A 14973-nucleotide genomic window follows, 5' to 3' on the forward strand; every position below is an offset into this window, starting at 1 on the left:
GACAGGGCGGGGCCTCTTCCTTCTCCAGCAAGGGCCCTGGCTGATTTTTTTGTCTCCTTGCTTACAGCACCTGGTCTTCCTAGGTGGTCTCTCATCCCAGTCCTAACCAGGTCCGACCCTGCTTAACTTCTGAGATCAGAAGAGATCTGCAGATCAGCAGAGGAGATCAGTGGAGATCTGCATGTTCAGGGTGGCATGGCCGTAGATGCCCCTGGGCTGATTTTTATTTAGCAGGGTTTTCAAATTCAGGCTTCACTTCTTGTTCCCTTCTCCAGTGGCTGAGGCACTTCCCTTTCTCCCGCTCACTCCTTAATCCCTTTCCTCCACTTCCAGTCCTTGGACAAACCGAGGTGGAAATTTGGGAAGGGCTGTATTGACTGAAAAGCTTGCCCGTGGGTCATTGTGGAGAAGTGACTGTAAATATCAAGAGGGAAAATCAGGGCGCAGGATGAAGCTACACGTTGGCCCCCAGCAAGGTAAATACTATAAACATTCAGAAGACAGTGTGGGACAGGTGGTGAGTTTGAATTCTGACTGTGAGAACTCAAAGTTGTTAACCATTTTTAGTATGGATTCTCACTTGAAAACGGTACTAATAATAAAAAATGTTAACTCATAGAAAAAATGTGAGGCTTAAAATACATTTTATACAGATAATCCCTAATGATGACTTATTGAATTATTAGTTTTCATTTTGGCTGCCTCTCCCTACGCTTCCACCACACATTCCTCCTACTATGGTGCCCCTTTTGTCCCCGCCCGTCCTCTTCCTGCAGCCCCGCCTGACCTTCGCGCAGGCGCCCTGTGCGGCGCTGAGTCAGGCCGCTGGGAGCTCCGACGGGCCCGGCCGGGGCGGAGCTTGCGCCTGCGCGGTGGGAGGCTTCGGGGCGGGGCAGGCTTATATTTGCGGAGGGTCAGCTGACGCTCTGCATTGCAGACAGTGGAGTCGGGCGGCGCCATGTATTCGGTCATCCTCCTGGCCAGCCTCCTGGGCGCGGGTAAGCCCTGGGACCCCCAACCTGAGGAAGAGGTCCCCAGCAGAACGCTGCCCACCGGTCCCGGAGCGGGCTGTACCGAGCCTCGTCCTTCTGCTCCCCTTTGGGGCTGGCAAGGGGAGCGCACTGCGCAGGCGCCCGCGGGAGTTGGCTGGGAGACTCGCGGAGAAGACGCCCAGCCGGCGGCTTAGGGTCTGGGGTCCGGCGAGTGGGCGAGGCGGGCGGCATCTCCCTCAGGGCTCGAGTCGGTGCCGGCGCGGCTGGCGCGGGTGCGGCTGGGGCCGCCCGGGGCCTTCCCCACCGGCTGCCCTTCTGGCTTTGGCGGTGGGCCTGTAGGGTGAGCCTTCCAGTAGCTGCGTTGTGCTGGTGCTGGGCGCACATGATTGAGATGGACCGGAGCCCCATCCAACTGGATACTTTGGCCCTTGACCTCAGTTGCCCCACAATTTTTAAGAGTATTGAAGTTGCAGGAGGCTCATAACTACATTATACCATCTGTGTCGATGTTTATCTTTGCATATTTCTCTACTTTTGATCTTAGGTTTTGAAGGTGTGCGGTTTTTGCGGTCCCAATGATTTTGCAGTGGAGCCCCCATTTCACCTGCTTGAAAATGTCTTTCACAGTCATTGGCCGGCTTTAGCAGTGCAGTGGCCTACATTTGGGGAAAACATAAGTATGGGAGAAGTTGTGCATAGGAGTATTCTTACACCAGTTTATTGCCTTGAAATAATACTGGTTGTTAAAAACCACTGCAGATTATGAAGGCAGCTCATGGGAACAAGCCACACTGCCTTCCTGGAATTAGAAAGGGCCCTTGTGCCCTCCCTATGTCACCGTGACCTTTCCCCCCTCTAATTCTTGCTTTCTCATGCTAACCTAATTGAAATCATGTGGTACAGGGAAAGGTGCGAAGTTGAGTATTTACCAGAATTCTGTAGTTTGATAGCTGTGGAGCCAGATTTTAATTTATATGTAGAGAGGATCCCAGGTTTGGCTGTTTTCAAATAATAGCCCAGTGAGGGAAATAAACCTGATCTTTAGGACCAACTTTGATTTCTGTTTATTAACTATATAATTTAGGGGCTAGCTTTCATTCTTACTACCATGCATCCATCCAAATTTTAATAAGTAGTAGCAAAATGGATGATAGAAGTTGGTGGAAAATCAAAGAAAATATAGATGAAATAAATTTAAGATGTTTTTCCTCATATTAGTTTTTAGTAACTCTCAAGAAATGTTTCTGAGCCTTAAACCAAGCTCTTTGATTTGTTTTACTTGTATAATGCGAAAGGTGATCTGCTTATATTTTTTGTTTTATAGTCACTGAAGAAAATTTATTTCTTACTGAGATGATACTGCTTGTTAGTCCATGGTCTGTATAATAAATTAATACTAGCCTCTAAATTTCCTATACTGATCGAGAACAGGTGGTGTTTTTTTTTTTTTTTTTCCCCAGTATCAAACAATTGTTCTTAGGCAGTGAGTCACTTGTCACAAGACATTTAAGAGTTCTGAATCACTCAATCACCCAAAAGGGGCTTAATTGTTTCTTTGGAAATGCAAAGTCTTCTTCTGGAATATGTGGGTAGGTGGCTAACCAAAATATTAACTTAGCCAAGAGACTCTCTTCCCTGGACACTTAGGTAAATGGCGTGTATTATAATGGCCTTCCTTTAACCTTGCTGCCAGTCCTTTTGGATTATGCCAGGGTCATGCTGATAACATAGTATATGAATGCCTGCTTGCTTTGACAGCTCTGGCCCCATCGTAACTTTTTGGAAATGTTATTCCTAAAATTTCTAATAATATTTAGTTTGTTAATGAAGGTGCATAGCGACTGCAACTATCATTTGCTCCCTGAAAGATCCTTAGAACTGGCTGTTCCAGCATGTCGCAACAGAGTGTCATCCTGAATCTGGAAAAGCTTTATGGTTTGTGTTTTAATGATGTCCTCATGGTAGAGACACCTGCTTTTTAGTCGTTTTTCTACCTGTATGGTTGTCCCTCCCTTTTATGCACCTGAAAAAGGGAAGTGATGGTATACTGAGAGAATTGAAGAGCATCTACTCTCACCTCTGTAAGGAATCAAGACACAGAGGCCTCTGGAAATTGACTCTCCCAAATCATAGGCCATTTACTGGGGAAGTCAGTATCAGAACCCAGGACTCTTGGCAATGCTTGCTCTTTCCATATCCTTCCATCAATATGTACCTCTTTTACAAACTTAGTGGGTTGTAATTTACATACAGGAAACACACATTTAAAGAGTTCAACTTGAATTACCACAGAGTGAACATACACTCACCATTAGCAGCCTCCAAGGCCAAGGATTAGAGCATTAGCATCCAGAATCCTCTATGCTTCTGCATGCAGTACCCTGTCTCACTTGTCTCAGAGGAAACCGCTTTGTTAGCTTTTAGCACCATAGATGTAAAAACTGCAGTTTAAAACTTTTTATAAAGGAATCATACAGTAAGGACATATTGTTGGGTGATTCCTCTAATGGTAAAAGGCTATCCAGTGTTAATGAGGTAGATATGTGTAAAGTGTGTGGCTTGGTGCTGGGGATGTGGTATGTGCTCATTGAAGTTAAGCTGCCTCTGTTACTGTCACATGTAATGGCTAACAAGATGAATGGCATTTGCCAGGTATTGAGGCAGCTAGGCTCTCTAGAGATCTTAGAATGTATTATGTACAAATACCGTTTATTTGATAGCTACTGCTGCATGTGATGCAAGATATAAATTTATGTCATAGTCTGAATATCAACAGAATTCCAGTTCTCACCTGCCAGGAATGTTGGATAAATCCCTCATTTATCAATTTTCAGTCAGTGATTAGTTTTATTCTGAAACTAATGTAATTCATGATGGGGTTATTTGTATTAACCAATTAGGGATTTGGTGAGTGTCTCCTATGAGAGCTGAAAGGTATTGGACTGAGTGGTCTGGGTTTTTCTAGATTAGGGGAAGGAGAATTTGCTCCTCCATTTTCTTGGTATGTCAAGTCCCAGGCTGGGACTTGACAATCAGGAAAAGGAAGGACAGACAGGGTGTGTTGGCTGGGGAAATCACCTAATAAGGCATGGGAAACTCTCAAGGCCAACACCAGGCCACTTGCATGCCAGGACTTTCGGATGCAAACTTCTAGCATTCTAGATTACTGGATGCCAAGCTCTAAGCTCTCTGGTTCTGCCACCATGAAGGAAGGTCTGGATTTTCTTTAAATCAGCAGAAGAGAGAGAATGGTAATTACATTGCCTGTTCTTTTTTTTTTTTAAACCATTTAAAACAATGATAGGACATGTTTCCATAATGTAGAGGTTAGCCTGTCTGCTTTACATGCAGAAGGTCCTGGGTTCACGCCACAGTGGAGCCACAGTCCATGGTCTACGGCCATGACACCCTGAACAAGCCCGATGTCTGATCTCGGAAGCTAAGCAGGGTCAGGCCTGCTTAGCCCTTGGATGGGAGACCACCTGGGAAGACCAGGTGCTGTAGGTAATAATAATAATAATAATAATAATAATAATAATAATAGAAATATATTGATTAGGGTGAAGAATTAGGCTGCTGCAGAAGAACTAACTGCCTTATTTTTTGTTCCATGAAGTTCCAGAAAATAACCTGAACTATGGCCTTGGGTAATGGCCTGTGTACTAAAAAATAATTTATAAAATCCATGTTTTCCTGTGGAATTTGTAATTCTTTATGATAGGACTGAGACGGTACTGTGGAATAGAAGTTTAACTTTATCATATTGCTGACAGTAGATGTATGACCTTGGGCAAGTTACTTAAACTGCTTCTCCATCTGTAAAATGGGATTAATAATTGTTCCTATATAATTGTGTTACAGTGAGGCTTTGATAAATTACTGTATGACAGGGCTTAGATAGTACTGTAAGCTTAGCTGCTATACCACGAATAAAAACAGTATTGTTTGTCGGTGTTCTTGTCCCACCAGCACAGTAACCCTTCTCTGCTCTTGATTTTATGATGTCCCCTTGTGTCTTACATGTCAAAGGATGTTGTAAATTTATAAAATTAAATTGACTTATAAATATGTGTGCTGGACAGGATTACTGGGTCAGGAAAATAAACCAGTGTAGGTAGTTAGCAGTTAGGAGGGAGATGGAAGTCCATATTCGAGGCTGCCAAACTCAATTTTTATTAGAGCAGCCCAGCAGATCAGCGCTGGTTCCTGGTAACCTGAATTCTCAGATCTAGGCCTGTTGTAACTAACTGGTATCTGAGGTAAGTCTGTTTTACCACCCTCTACCTCTGCACCTCACCCCCACCCCCGCACCTTTCTCCATAGATAACCATGTTCCTCAAATTGGTATTTATCATCCTCCTGCAGATCTTTACACTTTCATGCATATAAGTGTAACCTTCAATAGTATGTGCAGTATTTTGGATATTTTAAACGTTTTATGAATATTGTATTTATTCCTGGGTTAGTTTTTTTTTTTTTTTTTAACTAGTGAGGTTCATGCTGATAATATGTAACTATTTCATTTTCACTACAATCTAGTATTCCATTTATATAATACTTATTCTCCATTCTATTGGTAGACATTTGGATTATCACCACTTGTTTTTCTGTTATAAACTGCTTCTGTAAATATTGTTGTGCACATGTACATACATGTCTTTAGCAGAGGTTCCCAACCTTTTTGGCACCATGGACTGGTGCTCCTTTGAGAATATAATGCCCAATGATCTGAGGTGGAGCTGAGGTGGTGATGCTAGCACTGGGGAGTGCATGCAAACACAGATGAAGATTCACTCACTTGCCTGCTGCTCATTTCCTGCTGTGTGGCCCAGTTCCTCACAGACCACAGACTGGTACTGGTGCGGCCTGGGGCTTGAGGACCCCTGCTTTAGAGGATATACCTAGGAACAGAATTGCAGAGTTGTGGAGTGTACATATTTTCTCCTTGACTAGAAATTGCTGAATTATTTTCTAAAATGATTTTGGCAATTAATTTTTCCACCATATATGTATTTTTATTTGCATTATTAACATTTGATGTCAAACTTTAAATTTTGCCAGTTTGATAAAAGGATAAAGTTTTCATTTGCATTTTATTTCTCCTTTTATTTATACGTGGAGGTCATTTCATGCTAATCCAAATAGATCCGTGCTACTACTTTTTAAAAAAATATTTTTAAATTTTGGAATAATTTTAGATTTACAGAAAAGTTATAAAATACATTGAGTTCCTGTATACCTTTAATCCATCTTTGCCTTCTGTTCACATCTTCAATAACCAGTGTACATTTGTCGGAAGAAAGAAATTAACATCAGGATGATACTGTTAACGAGATTGCAAGCTTTATTTGAATTTTACCAATTTTCTCACTAATCTCATGTTTCTGTTTTAGGATCCAATCCAGATTACCACATTGTACTTATTGTCATATTTTCTTAATCTCTGCCTACCTCTCAGTTGTTTAAAACATAGCTGCAGAGTATTTTATTGTATGGATGTGTTGGTTTAGTTAGCCCTATTGATGGACATCTGTGTTTCAGAAAAAGCGAGGTAAATTCTAATGATACTTTTAAAATTTAAAATTGAATTCTGGCCATATTTGGGTAGATCCTGCTTTTATAAAGAAATAATTACTTTAGTGGACACTTCATAAATAAGATTGAAGGAGATACTATAGAAAGTTCTTTTTGTCAGTCTTAGTGATGTTTTTACAATAAAAAAAAATTCTTTAGCAGTTGTGATGGGATTCTGTCCCACATGTGTAGGCAGGCATTGATACCAGAGGGTCACGTGACTTACCGTTTCAGTAGATTAGAACCTAAAGTTTGTCCTGCAAGGTCACATGTCATCTGGCCCTTGGCTGCCTCTCAGAGCTCTTCTCCCTTACCTTCTGTCAGGTCAGGGCTGACCCCTGGTACCTTTTATTGCTCAAACCTTTGCAGTTTGTGTTCCACCTGCTGGGACATCTTCCTCCCGAGATAACCCAAGAGGTTTACTCCCTCCATTCAAGTTTGCTCAGCTGTTGCTTTATCCGAATTCTCCATGGCTCTTTCTGCAATGGCCATGGTCACCCTGCCCTGGTCTAGCTCTTCTTTTACTTTGTTTCATTTTTCTTCATAGCACTCACCACTACTTGATATTATATGGTATATTTATTTGCCGTCTTGATCCCTTGCTGTCTCTGCAGCATGTACAACAGTGCTTGGCACATAGTAGAAGCTAAGCATTGCTGGGTGGCGGTGTAAGGTGTAGCCAAGTAGACTTCAACTCAGGAAGTGCTGTTGACACTTAAATGTTAATAGTGTGAAATTTTATCACAAATAAAGCATTTTCTTTTATTTACTGAAATTTAAAGAAATTGTGTTTAGGAGTTGACAAATCAAAGGTGACTTTGGGCTCATGTGAAGTTTGTGTTCAGGGTAGAAGGACCCATACCCAAAACTATGGGAGAGGGTTTTATGTGGGTGGTAGGGACACAGGAATCTAACATGACTTGGATACCCCTGGTGGCTCTGATTTGAGGTAAATCTGAAAAGAGAACCAGCTATAAATTGAGGAAGTTGTTTTTCCTCCTTTTGTTTCCAGAAGTTGGTTGTTCATAAATGTTTACCTCATGGTTCTTAAACGTTTTGAGAAATGGGGATCTCAGGATCCATGTATTCAGGGACCTCAAAGCTTTTTTTTTGTGTGGGTTGTATCTTATGATACTTACCATTTTATAAATTAAGCCGACAAAAATTTTAGAAATGGTAATGAACCCATTACATTTAACATATAATTTTAATGAAAAATAACTTTTCCTAAAACACAGGCCCTCCAGGCCTGCAGTTCCCTCCTTGATCACAGCCATCATGATAGCTAACACAGAGTTTATTGTGTACCCAGCACTGTTCTAAGTGCTTTTTGCTTAGCATTGATTTAATCTTCACAACAGCCTTCTGAGGTGAGAGCTACTTAATCAGAATGCTGGGGGCATTCTAATATCCTGCCCTAGTTTTTGCCACGGTCCGAATTTAGAGTTTGGCATTTCAAACGAAGGCAGTATTCCTGTTAAGTATTAACTAAAGTAAGTCAAAAGTGACTGACTTTATAGTAGTAGACAGATACATACCTAAAACTTTAATTAATAAATAATCACATGGGACAATTCCGGAACACTGAATTTTCTTAGTGGGGTTTGCATGAAATATTTTTGTAACATATTATTGTCTTCTACAAGTGTGCAGAGACCACCCGGCCAGTTAGCAGGCATGGGGGTAGGGCCCATGCCAGCTTCTGGCTCACTGTATCGACTTAAGCAGCACCCTGGGCCGAGTCCAGAACCATGCAGATGCACCTTTCACTGCTACCTGTACCTGTTCACCTGACTGGGCACTGAGCAATCCTGCCAGGCTGGGTTCACTTCTTCAAGGCCCACCTGTAGCATAATCTTACCTAAGGTGATTTAAGTTCATCTCTGATCATCACCTGATTGGTTGACATTTTGGAAGAAATTTGCTAGCAGGAATTTATATTGAAGTAGAGTATTCTCAAATAACTAGATAGGAATTTCTCTTCCCAAAATTAATTGTGCCATCTTGCATTGCTATTGTACAATCTAAGAAGATTGCATTCTTGTCCCTCAGTGTCTCAGTTATTGTACAAGGTAGTTTGCTTGAGAACTCTATAGCCTTCTCCATGTAGATTGATTTCTTGTTCTGGAATGATCTGACTTGTGAGGAAAATTAAAAAGCAAGGCAGTAATAGGAGAGGGGAAGCAGGGAAGAAAGAACCTTTGTCTTAAATAACACATAATAGCTTATCTGGGCCAGAGGTGATGGGCTATCAGCTTTATGAGCTTGAGAGCTTTATTGCCATGGATTTCTTTTGTGATAAGAGGAATGTTAGGACCTTACTTTCTCCAGATTAAGGCAGGCTGCCTCTCAGGGTATGCAGTTCTGAATGATTAAATGGGCAGAGTTTTTTCCTGCTCTGCACAATGTTTTCCAGAAGCAGGGTCCTATAAGAAAGAGACAAACGTTCCCTGCCAGAAGCTACTTGTGACACCAGCTATGATCAAGTAATGTTGAGTGCGTTGCATTATCTCCTGCTCTTAGGGGATCTAAGTGCTGGAATTCTTCTGAGAAATGTCTGAATGCAGGAGATCTAAGGTAGATGCTGCCCCTCCTGGGGTTATCTTCTAATGGTTTCTTAGCAACCTGCTTGTTGCCATGGTGATACATTTCCAGGCAGCAGATCCACTTCCCTGTGGAATGTTTGCTCTGATTATAAGTGGTAGGAGCCTTCCTGCCGTTTCTGTTATCCTTTTATCGGTAGCTAGACTTGAACAGTATTTAGCATATGCTACCTAAAATATTTAAAAGGAAAACATGTTATATGACTAAAATAATCAGACTGATTGTTTTAAGAAATAGAGAATAAGATACACCTTCTAGGAAATGTCCCTTTCATTCTGAGGTTGCTTTTCAAAATCTTTGGTAATTACATTGTGTACATAGGCTTTTAAATACCCTCAAATGGAGGGTAAGCCTTAGTAAAGGCTTGTTATTTGGAGACTGTTCTGGTGAATGAGGTAGGTGATTAAGCTAGTATTTACTTAGGCTTAATTTTGATGGTAGACAACAGAGACCTGGAGTAGTAGTGAATTAAATATGATGGAACTGTTCCTATCTAACATAGAAAGTTCAGGAGTCAGGCAGAATAGGGCTAGTATGGTGGTCCTGTGTCCAGAACTCACAGTCTTCTAGCTCGATGTTCTGCATCCTTGATATCAAGCCTCTTTTTTCATGGTCCAGCATGAGTGCTAAAGGTCCAGCCATCACACCTCTCTCTAAAGGTGATAACCTCTACTAACATCCCATCAGCCAGCATGTGATTTCATGGCCAGATCCTGCTAGAAAAGAGACTGGGAAATGTTTTTAATCTTGGTAGCCATGTGTGCAGCTAAAAGTCTTTAGTTCTGTTCCTCTGAAAGAAGTGAAGAATGGACATAGGGAACAACTTACGGTCTCTGCCATGTTGGGTAATAATTGTTCCCTGAGACAGGTGGGAAGATTTCACTTTTTTTTTTCTTATTGTAAAGGTAACATGGGAAAAACTAAATTATGCCAAAGTATAAAAATTAGAATCAGAACTCTTCTCCTTGGCCAACCTCCTCGTCAAGTCCACCATTAACAATTACGTGTACAAATAACTCAGTTTTGTAGGTACTGGGCATTCTCAGTGCTTTCTCTATTTTCTCATTCATCTTCACAGAATTTCCGAAAAGGGGGCACTCTTATTTTCTGTATTTTGCAGATAACTGCGGTGTAAGCGAGATGTATGGGTCTCAGCTTTAGCAAGCAGCAGAGCAGGGGTTTCCGTCAGGTCTGCCCGCACCCAACACTCGGGGCAGTAATTTTGTTGCCATATTGTTTCCTCACCCTTCCAGTAAAGGAGAGGCTTTGAGGGGGCTCTTCTAAAAGGTGGGTTCCAAAAATAATTTGAACTATGACAGTTTTATTGGGACAGGAGGAAAATCAGCCCCTAGCTCACTTTCATGAATTACTGCAGGCTTTTCTCCTGTCTCACTTTCATTGTCTTGCTGGGCGGCTCTCCTTGTTCACCCGGGGGTTCTCGTTTAGCAACCAGGTTACAGTGTCGACACGTGGCTCATGACAGTGTTCTGCATCCTTGATACCAAGCCTCTTTTCATGGTCCAGCATATGACTCCTGGGTCTTGAATTTAATAACCAACAACTTCTGAGGGTTTTGGGATACAGCCCTTCAGTTCATTAAGCTGCCAGTTGATTACTTTATTAAGTGTAAAGCAAACAAATAGAAGAGCCTTGATTTAGCTGTTTGTGGAGCATATGTTCTGGGCAAGATAGTGGATCAGAGAAAGGCCCTGTTGCTACTACAGATGATGGGGATGATGGTAATGCACTCATTGGACTGCTACAGAATGCCAACATTGCGCCATATTTTACAAATATTGATTAATTCCTACACACTCTTAGAAGAGTGAGTACAAGCAATAGGCCATTTTGCAGAATCAAAGACAGAAGTCTCAAGGTCACATGATTAGAAGTGGTGGAGCAATGATCTGAACCCTTGACTGTGATTTCAAAGCAGCCTACTGGGGCAGTCAAGATACTTGAATAAATTAAAATACCAGAGAGATGATGGTAAGGGCATAATGGTTGAGAGATTTAGTATTCTGGCACTTGAAAATGTCTAATTCTGTCATCTTGATTCTCACAACCATCCAGTGACATTAGTGGCTTCATCTTCACTTTACAGATGAAAAACAGACTCAGAAAAGACAGTCAATTGCTTAAGGTCGTTTGGACAGGACTTGGAGACAGTTCATATTTTCAGTATATCATGTTTCAAAAACATTTAATTCAGATGGTGGGTCAATTGCCTTAGAAGGCTCACTTTAAACTCAGGGTTTTATTCCTTTTCACAGGAAGTCATCATAAGAGGACCTGACACACACTTGACTCTAATGAACTCTCCCTTCCTCTCCAGCTCACTGAGGTTTTTGTCTAGCATATAGAGCTGCCACAAAGCCCATGGGCGGTCCAGCTTGTGGCAGCCATTCTCAATACAGTAAAATTCTATTGCAATCTATTTTTGATGAGTGACCTACATGTAGAATGTCTTAGAACATGCCTGTTTTCTTCTAGGGCTGGGGAGTAAAAAGGGAACAGAGCACCCACCCTTTTCCAAAGGAAATAACATTGAAGTGTTAAAAAAAAAAACAAAAGGCCTATTATCTTAATAAAATGAAACTTACCCATAGAGTTCAGAGTCTCTGAAATGCTAAGTTCTCTAATTTCAGCCTATCAGAGTTTTGAGGGCTCAAATGCCATCGCTTGAATTAAGAAGTGCAGTGCTTGGTTCACCCTGGTAGTGTTCATTTCTTAATATGACATATTTTAATCAGAAATCTCCAGGGGGTCAGACAGACATTCTAAGAACTTTCTTAGAGTTCAGCATATTACCTCAGAGAAGGAAGTTGATATTTGGGGGTAGATTGTGGGAGGATGAGAATAGAGATGAAAGTTTTTCTGGGAACATGTTTTGAGAAATAACTCATCAGAAAGGGTAATTTTTATATATTATGTATAAATACTGAAAATGTCCTTTGCGTCATTGTAAGAATGAAGACTTGTAGCCCCTAAGAAGTCTTCTGGCCCCGCTTACCACTCTGGATCTCTCTTACACAGAATTCCTCAGAGGTTGGGCATTTTGTTTTGCTTGGTTGCTTCAACTGTTGGAGAGCTCATCACTTAATGAGGGAAGCCATTTCCTTTTTATATTCCTGTGGATGTTAAATGTGTTTCTTTGTCTTGAGCCAGGCTCATTGCTCTGAGGTCTGGGATTGGAGACCACAGATAACATGAAAGGTGTCTTTCACCTATGAAGTTGACTGCATATCTCCTAAACATTCTCTCTCTCAGATAAATGCCTCCAATCTTCTAGGGGATTCAGGAATACCCTCACCTTCCCGACCTGCTGTGCTTGTCACTGGCTAACAGAAAGCAAAGCACCGAGATGTGTTCTGCCCTTCATGTGGCCTGCGCCCTGCCCTCTACTCAGGCCGGCTTGGGCAGCTGCAGCTTCTGACCACCACTTCCATTCTTGTGTGTTGGCTCTTGCTATTTCATTTTCTTTTAGCCTAAGAGACATCACATTTCAATTTAACCCTGTGAGTTCTATTTTTTTAGCTGTCTTGCTCTTTCAGAATCTTTCTGTTAGCCTCTCTTTCAGCCCTGCTGCCTCTGCTTCTTGCAGGGACATTTCGAATGAGCTCTCCATACCATTTTGGTGCCCCATCACCTGAATCTCCCACCTAATTTTCAGTCCTTCTGACACATAATGTCACATCATGCCTAGATTATGAAGATTCTTGCGTGAGCTGTTGGTCACAGGATGGACTCATCATCTGGGGATGAGCTTGCCCGGTGTGCATGAGGTCTGTCTTTGCAGCTTGACGCCTGCCACCTTCCTTTGCCCCACTCTTGAAAAGACAAAGGGGAATTCTTCCCCTTTGACAAAGAGAACTGCTGTGTCTTTGTGTTTCGGAATTCCCCCATGCCCTTTCCACTAGCCAGCCAGTCTTTGATATCTCCATCTTTCAGGTGACAGTTTAAACTTCATTTTGAAGAAGCCACCTCTAGCTCTCCCTAAGCAGTCATTTTCTTTGCTGCTCCCGGGGCATGTGGGGCCCTGCATTTCTATTAACATGTCACCATTTACTTTGTTGTATGTCATCTGTTCACATTGATCTTCCATCGGAGGGCACCGAACTTGCCCCAGTCAATGGGGTTGGTAATCCTGCCTTTATTTTCATTGTTTTTCCACTACCATGGAGAAAAATGTTTGCTGCTAGGGCTTTCAGTCCACAGTTGGGAATCTCTGGACAGGCAGGTATCATGGTTCCTGAGAGCCCCCTAAAATGGTATGAGGATTTTGTGTATAAATACATTTTCTGGGGAAAGGATTCATGTCTCCACATGTTCTGACCCATTGTTTGATTCCCTCTTAGGAGATTAGCTTCTGAAATAAGCACCTGAACCTCTCAGCAGGTATCACTCAGGCTTGTGTTTCAGCCTCACATTACCAATCTTGAGGACACGCAGTTGTTTCTTAGTACATATCTGGTCATATTAGGAAATTACATCTATATACCACAGACTGTTACTATAACACGCACCTTTATAAATTTGGCTTTAGGTCACAGGTAAATAGGGATTGCTAAGAACTGAATTTCTAGGAGCTGGGACTTGAGTTTTATTTCTCTGTGTCCATAAAATCTTTTGCATGCTTGACTTGGATGACCTTATAGGGTCTACGAGATTGGCTACTATGTGTGCCTTTTACTTCTAGTTCTGAGGTGGGAGCTTGCCTTACTTAACTGGGAAATGACCTTAGGTTTGTTAGCTGGGCCAATCTCAGATAAAAGGGGCTACCCAGGATGATTTTTAGACAAATAATAAAGTCATTATTGCAAATGATTACTGTTTCAAGTTCCTAGGTGGAGGAAATAAGCTACAAAGTATTGCTGCTTGGGCTGGTGATGCTGCAGTTGTGTTCCTTAAAGTTTGGTCATTTGTAGCCAGTTCCTGGCTGGGAAGACACAAGAAAATCCCTAGATCAAAGTTCTACTTGACTATTTGTAAGAATGGAGAACAGCCATCAGGCCATGTGCAGAGGACTGGTCACTGGCTTTTTTTCTGCTGATGTCGATTCTCTTTCTGGCTTCCCTGTGTATCACTATGTGTTTCTTTGTCTAAAGACTTATTTTATAGCTTCCTGTTCATTATTTGGGCTCTTTTCTAATTTGGTTATAGAATCAGGTAGCGTAGCTTAGTCGCGCTTTTCAGGAGTCCTGGGGGACCAGTGCCTGGGAGGAGCATGGGAGTAAGTGGTGGGAGCCGCCAGGTCTGAGGCTCCCATTTGTGTTGTCTCTGTGACCCCATACTCCCCAGAGCACTTACTCTAGTCACTTAACTTCTGTTCTCCCACCCCTCCAGCCCTACAGCTGAGGGCTGACCCTAGCCTAGCTTGGCTACATTACTAGTTAACTAAGCTTTTGTGGGCCAGTTGGGGCGCTAGTATTATTTTGAATCTGGTGCATGTTTTCCCATGGAAACTAGAGTCTAAACCAACAGCTTTTGGAATGTGGCTAGTTTGGTTGAGTTTATGAACTGGTTGTGGTGGTGATTTTGGCTCCAGGGGGACAGAGAAGGCTATTATGTGGACAGCAGATTAATAATTTATTTGCTGGTGTCTGAAGGGCGTGGATAGTCTGTCCTGAGCCTTTTTGGGGACCTCTGACTTAGTCTTTTCCTCGATAGTTCGTGGACTGGTAGCTTTGGTTGAACAGCTAGTAACAATTGCATTTCATTTCCTTCCCTGTTCTGAAAGGCGAGCACCTAACCACCTGCATGTGTATATTGTGTGTATGTGTGAGTGCATGTTTGTTACATG

At 42.1% G+C, this 14973-nt stretch overlaps 1 protein-coding gene across 3 annotated transcripts in view; it reads left to right on the top strand.

Annotated features, from left to right (window-relative positions):
* Positions 1-885: 885 nt before the first annotated feature.
* The window catches only part of LOC107519509 (prosaposin), a 30626-nt gene continuing 16538 nt past the window's right edge, over positions 886-14973 (top strand). For all 3 annotated transcript variants that reach the window (XM_016162292.2, XM_036223825.1, XM_016162293.2), the window contains exon 1: positions 886-998. In XM_016162292.2, the coding sequence (XP_016017778.2) occupies positions 959-998 (40 nt within the window). In that variant the 5' untranslated portion in view covers positions 886-958. The remainder of the gene's footprint in view (positions 999-14973) is intronic.

The sequence above is a fragment of the Rousettus aegyptiacus genome, unplaced genomic scaffold (genome assembly GCF_014176215.1).
Source record: "Rousettus aegyptiacus isolate mRouAeg1 unplaced genomic scaffold, mRouAeg1.p scaffold_m13_p_6, whole genome shotgun sequence".
Taxonomy (NCBI): Eukaryota; Metazoa; Chordata; class Mammalia; order Chiroptera; family Pteropodidae; genus Rousettus; species Rousettus aegyptiacus.